This window comes from Cornus florida, unplaced genomic scaffold, assembly GCF_030987335.1.
Source record: "Cornus florida cultivar Cherokee Brave unplaced genomic scaffold, ASM3098733v1 CherokeeBrave_3.0.0_Hap2_Chr04, whole genome shotgun sequence".
NCBI classification, from domain to species: Eukaryota; Viridiplantae; Streptophyta; class Magnoliopsida; order Cornales; family Cornaceae; genus Cornus; species Cornus florida.
The window spans coordinates 74,395,763-74,410,885 of record NW_026775574.1 but is presented as its reverse complement, the minus strand read 5'-3'; the positions used below and the strand labels follow the sequence as shown (position 1 = coordinate 74,410,885).

The window sequence follows — 15,123 nt, the reverse complement described above, 5'->3', positions numbered from 1 at the left end:
TCAATTAATCGTTAAACTCTCTAAGGTGGTAAAGTGTTAAAATATATATATATATATATATATATATATATATAATCTAACGTTCAAAAGCTCTCTACATTTTTTAAATGGAACAAATGAGAATATTTTTTTAATTTAAAAATTGAAATATCTAAAATGTTATTTGGGTAAAATAAAAATAAAAAATATCACTCTTTGAATAAATTTTTGAGACTGTGTTCGATTGTATGAAGTTTGAATTGAAATTGGTAAAAATGGAAAAATTTTTTATTCAATTTACTGAGTTACTTTTAAGCAATTCTAATTCCAATTTCAAAGCTCAAATTTCATGCAGCCACAACCTAATGGTATTTTGAGATTTTTATGATTTTTTTGGGGTTCAAATTGATGTTAAACAAATATTAAAAAGTAATATATATATATATATATATATATACATATATATATATTATATGTAAAAAAATGCTCATACTAAACTAGAGGGATATTTTGTACACAATTTTTATATAACTGGGGAGTTCTTACCATTTACTTCTTTATAGAGAGTTAATATTGTCATAGATCTAAAATCAAAATCTGTATATGAGTTCATAATTAATAGTAAAGGGGAGGACTGCCCCTGTTAAATAGACCAACAATGAAAATAAGGCAAAAATGATTACCCCTATTAAATAGACCAACAATGAAAATAGGGTGAAAAATGATGATGACTATAGATGTGTCCAATCATCCAATGAGTTGACTCTAACACCATGTGATGCATCAAAATTGGGTCCCACTTTGATCCATTAATAAGTGGTTTTGTGATTTATTAGTGAATTTAGTTAAGAAAATCATTGTTCTATAATTGTATGTAAAAATTACATTTATTATAATTTCTTTTGAATTTAATAGGGGACTGATTTAGTTAAATCAATCCATTCTTATTTGTGAAAGCATTGTATTTTGTTTTCCCAAAAAATAAGAAGAAAAGAAAAATGAGAGAGGAAACAAGGAGGATAAATAAAATTTAGACGTTATTTTTCTTTAATTTTACTGAAAATAGGTTCAATTTTATTTAGTTATGAAGAATAATTTTGCTTTTGTTTTCCTTTTTATTTCTTTTGCTCACACCAGCCAAACAACAGCTATATTACTTTGGGCCCTACAAAACAATGGTAAAGGGGTAGAAATGCAATGAAATTTCGCATTCAGATTTAATGGGCTTTAAGTTGTATCAAGTTCACGCATATTTCAATATGTCAGAAAAGTACAATCCTTTTTGCAGTGCAACAGCTTGTCCTTTTCTTAATTTCAATTACTACCGTCCGATTTTAAATGTCTATTTTAAAAATTTATAAGTTACAATTTTAGAATTGAATTTTTAAAATAGAACAAGAAAAATTAAGAATATGTAACGAAGCTGTTGAGTTGACTGTCAAATTAGGTTAAAAAAATGTTCTATAATGTATAACTCAGGTTGACCTCTCAATTTGGTTATTTCCTTTAGCTTTGCATCCCTGGAAAATAAAAATTTAAAATTCAAAAAAAAAAAAAAAAGAGAAGAGAAGAGTAGAGTAGAGAAGAGAAGAGAATGAGAAATCTCAATTATCTTTTTAATTTCTCAACTTAAATGAAGAAGATAAAATTTAAGGTTCATTCCCAATTCTCATACTAACAAAGAAAAATAAAATGGCTCCATTTTCACTTTTTTTTTTTTTTCATTCACTTTCTTTTTCTGACCCAAATTAAAGAAAATATAATTTTTTTTTATAACAACCATTTTCTATTTTTTGAGAACTGAAAATAAAAAAATTATACAAAAATTTGTATAATTGATGGTTATGAATTTTTTATTTTATTTTATTTATTTATTTAGTTTTTAACTTTTGAGAACTGTTTTTAAGAAATTGAACCAAACAAAATTCCATTAGTCTATTTTTTACTTCATATTTTCCTTTCCCATCACTTTTTTATTTTTTTTATTTCAAGGGAAGAAATATTAGATGTTAGTTTAGTAAATGTATATGGTCGAAATTTGGCACTCGAGAGACACTAATCCATTGAGGTATTGAGATAACTGCATCAAATATAAAAAATTTAAACTCTTTTCTTTAAGTATGATTTCTGTTCATAATATTATATTAAATAAAAGGAAGTAAAGAAAACATTTACTTCAATATAAATTTAAATGATACAATTTCTTTTAATTATTTAACTCTTTTCCCCCTCTTTTATTATCTTGGGTGTTCTGAACCAATCTTAAATTGAGACCACTTGTTTCTATTTATGTTGTCAATCAAGAATCACGTGTGAATTGATTAAATCTATTATCTTGAGAAGGCTAATTCTTAAGCTATGGCTTAAATAACTAAATAGTGGTTATTAAGAAGTGGTTATCAAGGGAGCTGATAAATGTAGGTGAAGTGACATTATTGTTCTTGATAATTGAGTATAAGGGGTATATTTGAATTTAGTTTAAGAAAAAAAAATTACATAAGCCCGATGACGGAACGGGAAGAGGTAAAAGATCATAAAATGGGTGATTCAGTATATTTGAATTCCTATACATTCACTCGTGTGGTACTTCATTTTATATATATATATATATATATATATATATATATCATCAGCTACATTCAGAAATTTGTATGTTTTGAAAGAAGTTTCGTTACTCTTAACAATAGGTCACAAAAGTTGTTAAATTTCATAGTGTCGCGGAAGTAATCCTAAATTTGGAGCAATTCCAGTAATTGCAAACCAAATTCATCAAGATAAAGAATTTTTTTTTTTTTTTTTTTTTTTTTTTTTTTTTTTCAAAAAAAGAAAAGAAAAGAAAAGAAAAAAAGACACTCATAGTCTCATACATGGACAAGGACAAAAACCCTTAATTTATAAACGACTCATTTAATTGAACCTAGAATGGTTGTCACGGTAAAGTACCCTAGAAATTTGGGGGGTGAAAGGTGAAAATGTACATATTTCTACACAATGACAGACTGACAAGGGAAAAAGCAAAGGTGAATAAAAAGAGGGACAAAAATGAAAAAGAAAAGGTTGAATTACAGTGGAAATCTCATTGAACCAGCCCTATTTTACTCTTTTAAGACCATAAGACCCCACATTTGGGACTTTTCATCAACCCATATATAAATATAGTACTACAATACAATATGTTGTAAATTAATTGTAACCTATATATCTAAGTACTTGGCCTTCCACCTTTGCCTCCCAGCCATGTTACCCTGTACATTTTATGTTGGTAGCCTACAATATTTATTCACATGCGATGGGTCCAACTATTTAATGGAACTACCAAGAAGTGGATTGCCTTCAAATCTCAATTTTATCAACACTAAAATTATAAATTTATTATTATTTTTTTTAGCCTATTTTTTATATTAGGCAAAAGTGTTCAGCAATGGTAGTGTCACAGAGAGAAATTACCTTCTCAACCTTCTTGAGAAGTTGATTCAGTGATCTTATATTGGGTGCTTAATTTTCAGGCGAGACATGAGAGAGTTGACAGGTCTGCTTGGTTTGCGTTTTGTTTTTGTCGGCTATAACAAAAACACGTTTCCTAAATAGTGAAAAAAACGCACGTGGTAAAAATATTTTGTTTTGAATAGTATTGAAATGTTTCCTGAATAATGGCCAACAGTCGAAATACTAATTTGGTGTTCTTACAAGTTTTTGCACTGTACCAACGGGTGCTGTAGTAATGAACTTACACTACCCCAATATTATTATTATTATTTTTGATAAACTCACAAATGACTTTTTAAAACTAGCCATTATACTTTTTAAACTTGCAACACTTTTTTATAACATGTTTCTATGTTTTTGCTTTCAAAATTTTTGCAACAAATAGATATTACGAAAGATACTTTCGATTATTATTCAAAACACTATACAACAAAACACTTATTTTGTTTCCAGTTAAAATAAAAATGCAAAAACAAGGCGGATACCATACAAGTCCTTAACGAGGAAAAGAGAGAAGAAAATATATTTCTTTTCTTATCTAGTTATGCCAATAAATATGGAGAAATATAGAATATGAAGAACAAGAATAAGAGAGAAAATATGAGAGGAGATGGGCTGTTTAGTTCAGTTTTTTTTTCAAAAATAATTCCCAAAAATCTGAAAAATATAAAATTATTTTCAAAGAACCATAAATGGCAAAATATTTTTTATCCAAATCTTCAGAAAAATGTTTTAAGAAATTGTTAGCCAAATATTTATTCTTTTTAAGAAATAGTCAACCAAAAGATATTTTTACAATTTTTTTATTTTTAAGTTCTCATAAAATAGAAAATTGTTATAAAAAAACAAAATGTTCGATATATATATTTTTTCTTTTCTCAGTCAATTTAGTTAGATGAAAATCAATAGTGAAAAGTGAATATGAAAGAAAGTGAATCAAATAAAAGAAAAATAAAATTTTAGAATTCATTTCATTTGCATGGATATATTTCAAAAAAGTTATGAAAAGGTATCCTTTCATGATTTGGATAGCATAAAAGTTACTAAACAAAAAATACTCTTATTATGAATTGCAGAAATTGTTTTTATTTTTATTAAATAAGATAATAATTTTAAATAAATTTATATGTTTTTTTTTTATTTTTTTAATTTTTAATTGACAAGAAACACACACTACTCACTCACACACCCACTTTGTCCTTTTGGAAACTTAAATACTTTGGAATTGTAAAAAAGATACCATTAGAATGTAATGATGCATTTGATGTATAGGAATGGAATGTCCATTCTAATTATTCATTTGTTTGGTATGCAATTTAAAATAGGAATAGGCATTCTATTAGAATGAAAATTCATTTCACAACTAAACCTATGGAATAACCATTCCATTCTCAAGTAATTTTTTTTTTTTTAAAATTAAGTTCCTAAAAAACCTTCATGTTCCAAGTCTAAAAATCACCACTACCACCACTGCCTTCCGCTACCACCTTCCACCACCACCGCCAACGTCACCTCCACTACCTTTCACAACCACCACTAACGTCTCTTCCACTGCTTTTCACCACCATCAACTTTAACCACTACCACCTCTATTGCCTTCCATAATGGTCATTTCCACCACTATTCTCATAATTATCGTCACCACTACCGCCACTGTCACCACTATCACTTCCATCGCCATCGCTACTGCCTTCCATCACTTTCATTTCCACCGCCACCACTATCATGGCCTTCAACCACCACACCACTACTGCCTTCCATCATCACTCCTCCTCCACCTCCATCGCCATCGCCACCACTACTTCTACCATATCCACCTCCACCAACCTCTACCACTGCCATCGCCTTTCACCATCACCGCTACCTCCACTGTCTTCCACCACCACCACCACCACCACCACCATCGTCATCTCCACTGCTTTCCACCACAACCACACCACTACCATTGTCACAACCTTCTACCGCTATCACCTACACCACAGACGCTTTCCACTATTGCTTCCACCACCGCCATTGTCATTGCCTTCCAACAACACCACTATTGCCTTTTGCCACCACCACCACCGCCGCCTTCTAATACCACCACCGCTTCCACCTTCACCACTATCTACTATCGCTGTTATTTCTTTTAAAAAAATTATCGTCACCACTACCACCATTGTCACCACCATCACTTCTATCGCCACCACTACCGCCTTCCACCACTATCACTTCCACCACCACCACCACTGTTTTGGCCTTCCACCACCATACCACCACTACATCCACTGCCTTCCATCACCACCGCCTCCTCCATTGCCACCGCCACCACTACTTCCACCATAGCCACCTCCGCTTCCACCATAGCCACCTCCACCAACCTCTACCGCCTTCCACCATCACTGCCTTCCACCACCACCGCCACCACCATCACCACCACCACCGTCATCTCCACTGCTTTCCACCACCACCACACCAATGTCACCGTCACTACCTTCCACAGCTATCACTTACACCACAGACGCTTTCCACCATTGTTTCCACCACCGTCATTGCCACCGCCTTCCACCAACACCACTATTGCCTTTTGCCATCACCACCACCACTGTCTTCCAATACCACCACAGCTTCCACCTCCACCACCATCTACTATCACTATTATTTCTTTAAAAAAATTTATAGAAGAATGTTATTATGTTAATTTAATTTATTTGTTCGTAACAGATGTATTTTAGAGAATTTAATTTAAAATTCATTTCATTTTAAATTTTAAATTAATCCAACCAAACAATATAATAGTTACTACTTATTATAATTCCATTCCTATGCGTTTCATATTTGCAACCAAACAATAGAATGAGAATGAACATTCTATTCCATTCCCATTCTCATTTCATTCGCACTTGCATTCTATTTCTACAGACCTAATGCAGCACAAGGGTCTTGGTTATAAATTTATGTTGAATTAAGATCTTTGGTTTTTTTATTTTTTATTATTTAAATAAAGGTAGTATAAGAATTTAAATAAACAATTTCATTTTTTTTTCTTCCCTAAATAAACAATTTTGTTGGAGATTTAGAGAGTAATATAGATTATTATATTATTCTTATTCAAAGTTGTGTATTGTGGAGGGAAAAACCCCCCTACTAATAGAAATCAGCCACGTCATTAAAAAATGTATTATCACATTATTTCTCCACTAGCCCTCTAGAGCCCATTCTTGATCAAGCCCAAGTAAAGTCATCATTGGCCCAATGTTATTAACATTAACTTCTCGGCCTGCTAAAAGACCCGTCTGGCACACTGACAATATGGTCCAAGCCCGGTTCAGATCAATCAAATCCTACCTAACAAAGGATCCTCTATAGAAGGAAACTCTGCGTAGGAAGAGTTCTACATGGAAAGAATTATATATAGAAAGAACCTTATATGTAATGATTAATTGTATATGGAATGAAATTTTTATGGAAGAAACGTGGAGGACAAGTATAGCGAATCCTATCATAATTCTACCTCAATTTGTATATAAATAGAGGCATAGACCTCCAATAAAGATCATCAAGCATTACAAGCTTTTCTCTGAATTGATCTTGTTATTAATTGTTCTTTTATTTGAGTGAGTTATATTTATTCTTTCGGCTTTTTAATTAAATGAATTTTTACACCTACACTTTGGTGATGTTTGTGGGAAGTGTATAGAAATATACCCCCACGAGTGATTAGAGATCTTTTATGGAACTATGATCTGGGATGTCAGTCGGAGGAGTCGCAGCTGATCCACAGATGAAACTAATGCAGAAGATGTGAGAAGAGTTCTTGCAGCAATTCGAAACTCTCCGTCAAGCAAACAAGGCTAGTACGACTTAGATTGTATTGCTTCAACAAATGAATGACATTCTCTAAACAGTCGTGGAACAAATAGCAGCACAACCCCCACTAGGCAATGCAGCGGGAGTCCCCCTCAACCACAATGTTCCTCCTGTAGACGAAGCTCAAGCCAACGAGAGTTGGCAGGAGCAGAGGATAAGAACCGAGGCGGTAGCTTCGGACAACCACCCCCAGCGCACACAAGACGAATAGACCGAGTCCAGTCGCAAGCTCACAATGTGGATAAATGGCGTTCAGGATGTCGTTTAGGAGTTCTTTGATGAAAAGAAGCTCTTGAGGATCCAGACACCTACTCAGATGGCTAAGGAACATAAGGCCTCTCTGGTGAAGACTCCATTCACTGATCAGATATACTACGTCAAAAGACCTAAAAAATTCACCATGCCGGCCTTTACTCAGTTTGATGGTACGGAAGATCCATCTTGTCACCTCGATCACTACTCCCAAAAGATGGCTCTGGATAATCACGACGATGCATTCATGTGCAAAGTTTTCTCAACTAGTTTGACAGGAGCCACACTGGAATGGTTCAAGAACAGGCCACATAAGTCAATCCCGAATTATGAAACTTTATGCGTCATATTTCTAGTGCAGTACTGCGGTAATAAGAAGCAGAAAAAGACTATTGCTAGTCTCTTCACTATAAGGCAGAGGAGAGGAGAAACGCTATAAGATTTCCTGTCCAGGTATAACATGGAAACTTTGGAGATAGCGAACTGTCACCCTGAAACAACCATCGAAGTATTCAAGATCGATATGACCCAAGGGACTAAGTTCTATACCTCAATAGTCAAATACTCCCCTCCGGACATGCAGACTTTTAATGCTAGGGTGCAAGTTTACATCTGACTTAAGGAGAATGTGGCCACCCTCGTTACGGTAGAAAATAAGCCTCGGGAAAAAAGCCTCGAGTTCAAAAAATCAAAGAAGCCAATATGCCTCGATACCAGTTGTTTAACCACCTGAGAAAAGGCAAAGGACCGAGGAGAGGCTAACCCCTTTTCGTACCACATTGGCCCGATTATTCCAAGAGAACAAAGTAAGATTCACAGCCCCTCAACCAATGCGACAACCTCTGGAGCATAGGGACAAATGTGATACTCTCGGATTTCCAAATGCAGGTTGACCAGGCCTATGCCCGAATACCCAAGGATATAAAAAATAAATGGCAATAATCAAACACAGAATACAAATATAATACAAAAAGAATAAATAAAATTGTTGAAAGAAAACTAAAACGATAATCCATTAACAAAAACATCAAAATAAATTTTTATTAATAAATTCTTTTGATACAAATAATCCTCCATTGATACAAAAAGAATAAATAAAATTGCTGAAAGAAAACTAAAACGATAATCCATTAACGAAAACCTCAGAATAAATTTTTATTAATAAATTTTTTTGATACAAATAATCCTCCATTGATACAACTCAGGAATCCATACTATGTGGACCCTGGAAAACCAAACTAACCAAATGACAACAAAACTGTCTACATCAGAAATCTGGAATATAAATAAACTCCTAAGTAACACAATCCAGAAGAAATGAAGTAGACGATCCCTACTCAGCACAAGCAATCCCTACTCCTGACGAATACTTGAAAATTGATACTGGGTCAGGCCTACAAACAAGTTCTACTCTACTACAATTCAAGAAGAGATCCGATACGCAGATACATCTTAGACAACCCCAACAATAGCTAAGTAGTACATATATGTATAAATACACACTATAGGACGCTCGCTAGTCCATAAGTTTGTCTCAACCTGAACAGAAGGTAACGTGTAAATCGCACATAAAGTGGCCATGTATACCTAGACCTACCAGGGAACATCAACTATGTCTAGTTACTCATTTTATGTGATATACGCACCCTAACCATGATCCTGAGACTCAAGCTCATATCATGGTACCATAATCATATATATATATATAAAATTCTTCCTAATACAGAATATAAAACAAACATCCGGTATGTCATTCAATTGTTTTAGTTGACCTGATAAGAATCCATGTAGGATATAACTTTTTAGTTAATCCATTCCGTTATGTATGAAATAGGTAGGAATTAGCGTTTTGATCTAATCCATTCCTAATATGCCACCGTCCCATACTGGTGCATATAATCCACAAACTCCAATAAATGATGCAACAATTAATATGAACATCACATACATCCAGTAATAAGCATAATAAAAGTCAGATATATATATATAAGATCCTATTATGCAGCCAATATATGATTATAATCATATAACATCTACTTAAATTGCTAGAGTAAAAGTAAACAATTTAAATCATCCATATCCAATAATTGATAGAATAAAATAAAGTAATTCATCAATTAACATCCAGAGAAGAGTATAGTAAAAATTAGATACTTAACTGAGTATATTATATTGTAATTTACAATAGTAAATTTATATCCATCCATTTAATTTGCTAACATAACGACAAACAATTTAAATCCTTCCAAGCTATTAACAGCATGCAAATTTAATTTTAAATCTCATGATGTTCAAGTTCATAGCATAGATTATTCATTCTTAGATTTTGTTATGCTTATTTAAACCATTTAAAACCTTACATACAAGTTCCAAACTACGCTGGAGCCCTGAAATTAAGGGTGTTCAAAAAATCCGGTAAACCAAAAAATCGGACCGGACCGTGCTGAGTTGGGCGGTTTGGGCTAGTTGTATAGCGGTTTGGTCTGGTCATGAGCCCAAAATTATGAAACCATAATTTTTCGGTCTGGTCCTGGTTTAGAGTCGTGTCGGACCGGACCAACCCGGACCGAACCATTACTATGTTATATAATATATATATTTATATATGTATATCATATTCTAAACCTAAATCAAGTAAAGTTCTCACGTGCCCCTTTTCTTTCTTTTGTTCTTTAAATTCCTTTAATTTCTTTTAAAAAAAGTCAAATTTGCCTTTTCAAATATATCTCAATTTTCTTTCCTTTCAAATATATCTCAATTTTCAATTTTCTTTCCTTTCAAATATATCTCAATTTTCTTTCCTTTATTTCTTATTAAAATTCTTTTTTTTTTTTGACGTGTTATATCAATGTTAGTTGATATATATATATATATATATATATATATATATATATATATATATATATAACTTTGCCCCATCTAAATTAAAATATAATAAAAGGGAAATCAACTGAAATCGACAAACCAAACCGAACCAACCCGGTTTTTCGCGGTTTGGTTTGGTTTGGTTTGGTTCCATGCACTTTATGGTTTGGTCTGGTTTCAAAAATGATGGAACTGTTGTAAATGGTTTGGTCTCAAAATACCTTAAATCTGGTTCAAATCGGACCGTGCACACCCCTACCTGAAATCCTAAAAATTAACAAAAATGCACCGGTAGGTGTTTCCCAGCAAGAGAGCTGGCCCTATTAAAATGTAGAGCCGGCTCCATTACAAAAGGAGCTGGCTCCTTATAGTGGGGAGCCTGCTCCCCTTCAATGGAGCCATCTCCATTAAAGATGGAGCCGCCTCTACTCCTTCCAAACTTCATTTTTTCCTTCTCCGGCATGTTCCAATCCCTCTGTCTTCCATTGCTAAGGTTCCTAGGTGTCTGAACTAGGTCCCAACACATCCCCAACATGTATATAACACAGTATGCATCACAAATATCAATTGAAAACACATAATTATGTAACACAATTCAAGATTACACAATTTCAGACAACATCACATAAAATTGTTTTAATTTAGAATTAGCATGCAATCAAGACCAGTTTTACAATCCGATTAAATCCTGGAGACTACCTAGGCATGCACAGAGCATAAGTCTAAGGGAAGGAGTTAGAATAAAACTTGCCTTTGAGATTTCGGATTAAAATCTCCACATCATCTTCCTAGATTTTTCGGTGACTCTTGTTGCCGTCAAAGCTCTCTGCTGTATTATTCTAGCCTACACACAACCTCCCATTCTTCCTCTTTGGTCTAGTCTTTGACTTTGGCCAAAACCCTAGCCCTGGTCTCTCTATGTTTATCTCTCTCTCATTGCCTCTTTAACAGATACGTGAATAAGGTTTTCTAAACCCTAAGGCAGACATAATACACATATATATAGGCTTATAAAAAAACCTAATTCTAATTAGATTAAGAAACGGAAAAGAAAATATAATAAAATAAATATCTCTAAGTTTGCTAGCCCTCACATGATAATCTTATATATATATTAAACCCTTAAACCACATAATATATATATTGAATATTACTCCTTTAACCATTAATTAAAATTAATAACCAAACTAACCTTTTATATGTATGTATAACTAACCATGGATAACATTGTACCCATTAAATTTCTATTCAAGTAGCCTATGAGACCTAACCGTTGGTCCATTACTATTATCCAAATCCCTCCTTTAAACTAAAACTAAAATAAAACAAAATACACATTTAATCTATAAAATAACCATATAATCTAGCAAATAAAATACAATTAAACAAATACATCATAAAAACAAATAACAAATAATTTCATACCACACCTATTTTTTTTTAAAAAAAACACTTAAACACACACTTATAATTAAACAATTAAAAACAATTAATTCATTTAAATATATAACATGAAGCCACATAAACACATAGCCACGTATGTAAACAACCAAAATGCATAAGAAATAAAAATTTAAATTTTAATTATATCCTTTTGAAAACTAGGGGTATTACAACAAAAGCAAACACCGTGCTTACCATAGGGATTATGTGCATACTACTAATGATTGCAGGTCCCTTCGGTGACAGGTGGAAAATATGATAGCTAGAAGAGATCTAGCAGACTATCTCAGACCGAGGGAGCAGATAAGGCCGAAGGAAGTTAATCCTTGAAAAGTGGAAGGTAATCAGGTGAAGGTCATTCATGCAACACATGGGAAGTCAGAGGAAGACCAAGAGTCAGAAGAGGTGTACCGCTCTAGATTAAGGGCAGTTCACAAGTTAAGGAAGTTATCCTCAATAAATACCATCACTTCGGACAGTATCAGCATTGAGTTCGGAGATGAAGATCTGTCCAGAGTGCAACATCCCCATGAAGATTCACTTGTCATTAGTTTTTTAGTAGCAAATTGCATGATTAAAAGAGTTCTGGTGGTATGTCCGTCGCGGTGTGTCACGCCCCGAATTCCACGACTCGGGTCGCGAAGAAATAAAAATAAAAATAAATGAAAAATAATAATAAAAATAGATAATTAAATAAATAAATAATTAATTAGATTAACTTGAGTAAATAAATAATTAATTGGAGAAAACCGGTGTCATTCACCACATAAATAATAATAATAATAATAATAATAGTTTCATAAAATAAATAATAGCATGATTAATTAACCATTTATATTAGACTATCCAAATGAACCCACATGTACACAACTTCAACAATAATTGTTCAATCCCACTATATAAGTCATGGCCTCCATGGCCTTATTACAATTCATAAGGTGAGAAATAATGTTAAGGGATTACATGAGTAAAGATAAGAGAGGATATTTCATAAGAACTCCAAAAGATAGATGGGTGAGTTCCTACGTCATTTCCCTCTTCCAAAAGAATGTTACAAACATGTCATCAAATATAATATCCAAAATACACCATGTGTCAAAATACAAGTCCAAAAGTAAGCTACACAATGGATGTCACAATTATCATAAGTAGCTCAAAAATGTTGTTAAGATCCAAATCAAGCTAGGGATGAGGAACCTCTTCTTGGGCAATGCCCTTTCCTGAAAAATATAAAAATCAACGGGGTGAGCAACGAATTGCTCCGTAGGAATGTCTCATGAATATAAACTAGGTTTCTTAAAATTCTACAAACATTGCATGGTCATACAATACAAAGAACATGCTCCCTAATGTCTAGTCTCAAGGGGAACCTAAATAGGATCATCCTAGTCTAGCATAAATAACATTAATTCATTCATCAAGACAAACATAAATAATATAGTGTAATGTACATAAATTCACAAGTTGCAATAATACATAAATGCCAACTTGAAAATAAAAGTCGAAATTAATTAACGGGATAACTCGGAACACACCCACACTCCCGGTCACATAGCCATGCTATGCGCCTAAATAAAAATAGTCGTTTTCGGATTACTAGTCCGCCGGAAACTAACCGATTGGCCGATATAAAGTGGGGAAACTCATGTTTCACCCGCGAGCGCCTAGCCCTCGCATTCTCAAAGTAACAACCCTCGAGTATCTCACAAAATCAACAAAGAAGTCCACAAAATAATCCATATTCCATGATATGCCCAAATTGCACTTCACATGCGCACATAAATTATACTAATCACATAATCCATGTCCTATGGTCCAAATCATTATAATAACATACTCTTTGATGCAATGTCAACAAATTGGGTATTTTAAAGTCATTTAAATTCATGTTATCATTATATCAAATTTCAAGTGTGTAAAAGTTTAACATCATCATTGATATATACATCTTCAAAACTAACCTTCACAAAATAACAAGTACATGATAATTCCATGAATAAACACAACATATAAGGCACTTTAATTATAAGAAATTGTACAAATTAAGATCTAGTACTTTAATTAACATCCATAATATCAACAATGGAACAAATAACATATTACACATGAAAATTGATATAAAAACTCAATAAAACATTATGGACATGCAATTAAATCATTATATAAGCTCTCTAATTAAACCCACACACACAAGTGTATGCATAACTCACACAATGGTCATAAAATTCCAAGAACTCCTAGGTTATAAGCACAATACACCCCTATCTCAAGCTAGGAGCAAACCCAAGCTACTCCAAAGGAAAAATTTGCTCCAAATCCAAAATTGATTGAGGGGTTTTGTTCCTCTCGTAGTCCCCGTCAATTTTCTTCCTATGCAAGCTCAAAATCTCAAAGGTTGGGGGTGAAATGGTTGAAGTAAAATGAAAAATAAAAGAATGGGAGAGAGAAGAGAGTGTGTCGGTGAAGTAGGAGAATGAGAGGATTTTTGGCTTTTATTCCACTTTCTCTCTCTATACAAACACACATATACATATCACACACATTCCCATCCACACAAATCTTACCCACTAGTCAACCTAGGCCCCACAACATAATAAAATGCAATTAAAAATAAATAAAAAAGGAAAAAAATAAAAATAAGACTTGGTCATCACAAACTCCTTAACTTAAAGGGATTTCGTCCCCGAAATCAGGTCATACCTCAAGTCGCGAACAAATCCGGGTACTTAGAGCGAATCTCCTCCTCCCGTTCCCAAGTAGCCTCCTTAACTCCGTGATGCCTCCATAAAATCTTGACCAATGGAATTGTTTTGTTCCTTAACATTTGTTCCCTAGTGTCGAGAATCTGCACTGGCCCCTCCTCGTAAGTTGCATTCTCATCAACCTCAATGTTGGCCCATCTTAAAATGTGTGATGGATCTGGCTCATACTTCCTTAACATAGAAACATGAAATACATTGTGAACCTTATCTAAATGTGGGGGTAACGCCAAGCAATACGCAACCTCACCAACGCAATCTAAGATCTCGAATGGCTAATGAACCTAGTAGATAAGTTTCCACTTCGCCCAAAACGCATTAATCCCTTGCGTGGAACGATCTTGAGAAAAACATGGTCTCCCACCTCGAAGGACATATGTCTCATCCTCTTGTCAACATAGCTTTTCTGCCTACTTTGAGCCGTGACCAACCGCTGTCGAATCAACTTGATTTTCTCCGTGGTCTCAATAACAATGTCGGGACCCATGGC

General features: G+C 33.5%; 1 protein-coding gene across 1 annotated transcript; it reads left to right on the top strand.

Moving 5' to 3' along the window:
* Nucleotides 1-5,190: 5,190 nt before the first annotated feature.
* On the top strand, nt 5,191-5,790 carry LOC132305130 (uncharacterized). The gene has a single exon (XM_059802810.1). It carries the CDS (start codon nt 5,191-5,193, stop codon nt 5,788-5,790), a length of 600 nt encoding a protein of 199 aa, XP_059658793.1.
* Nucleotides 5,791-15,123: the final 9,333 nt, after the last annotated feature.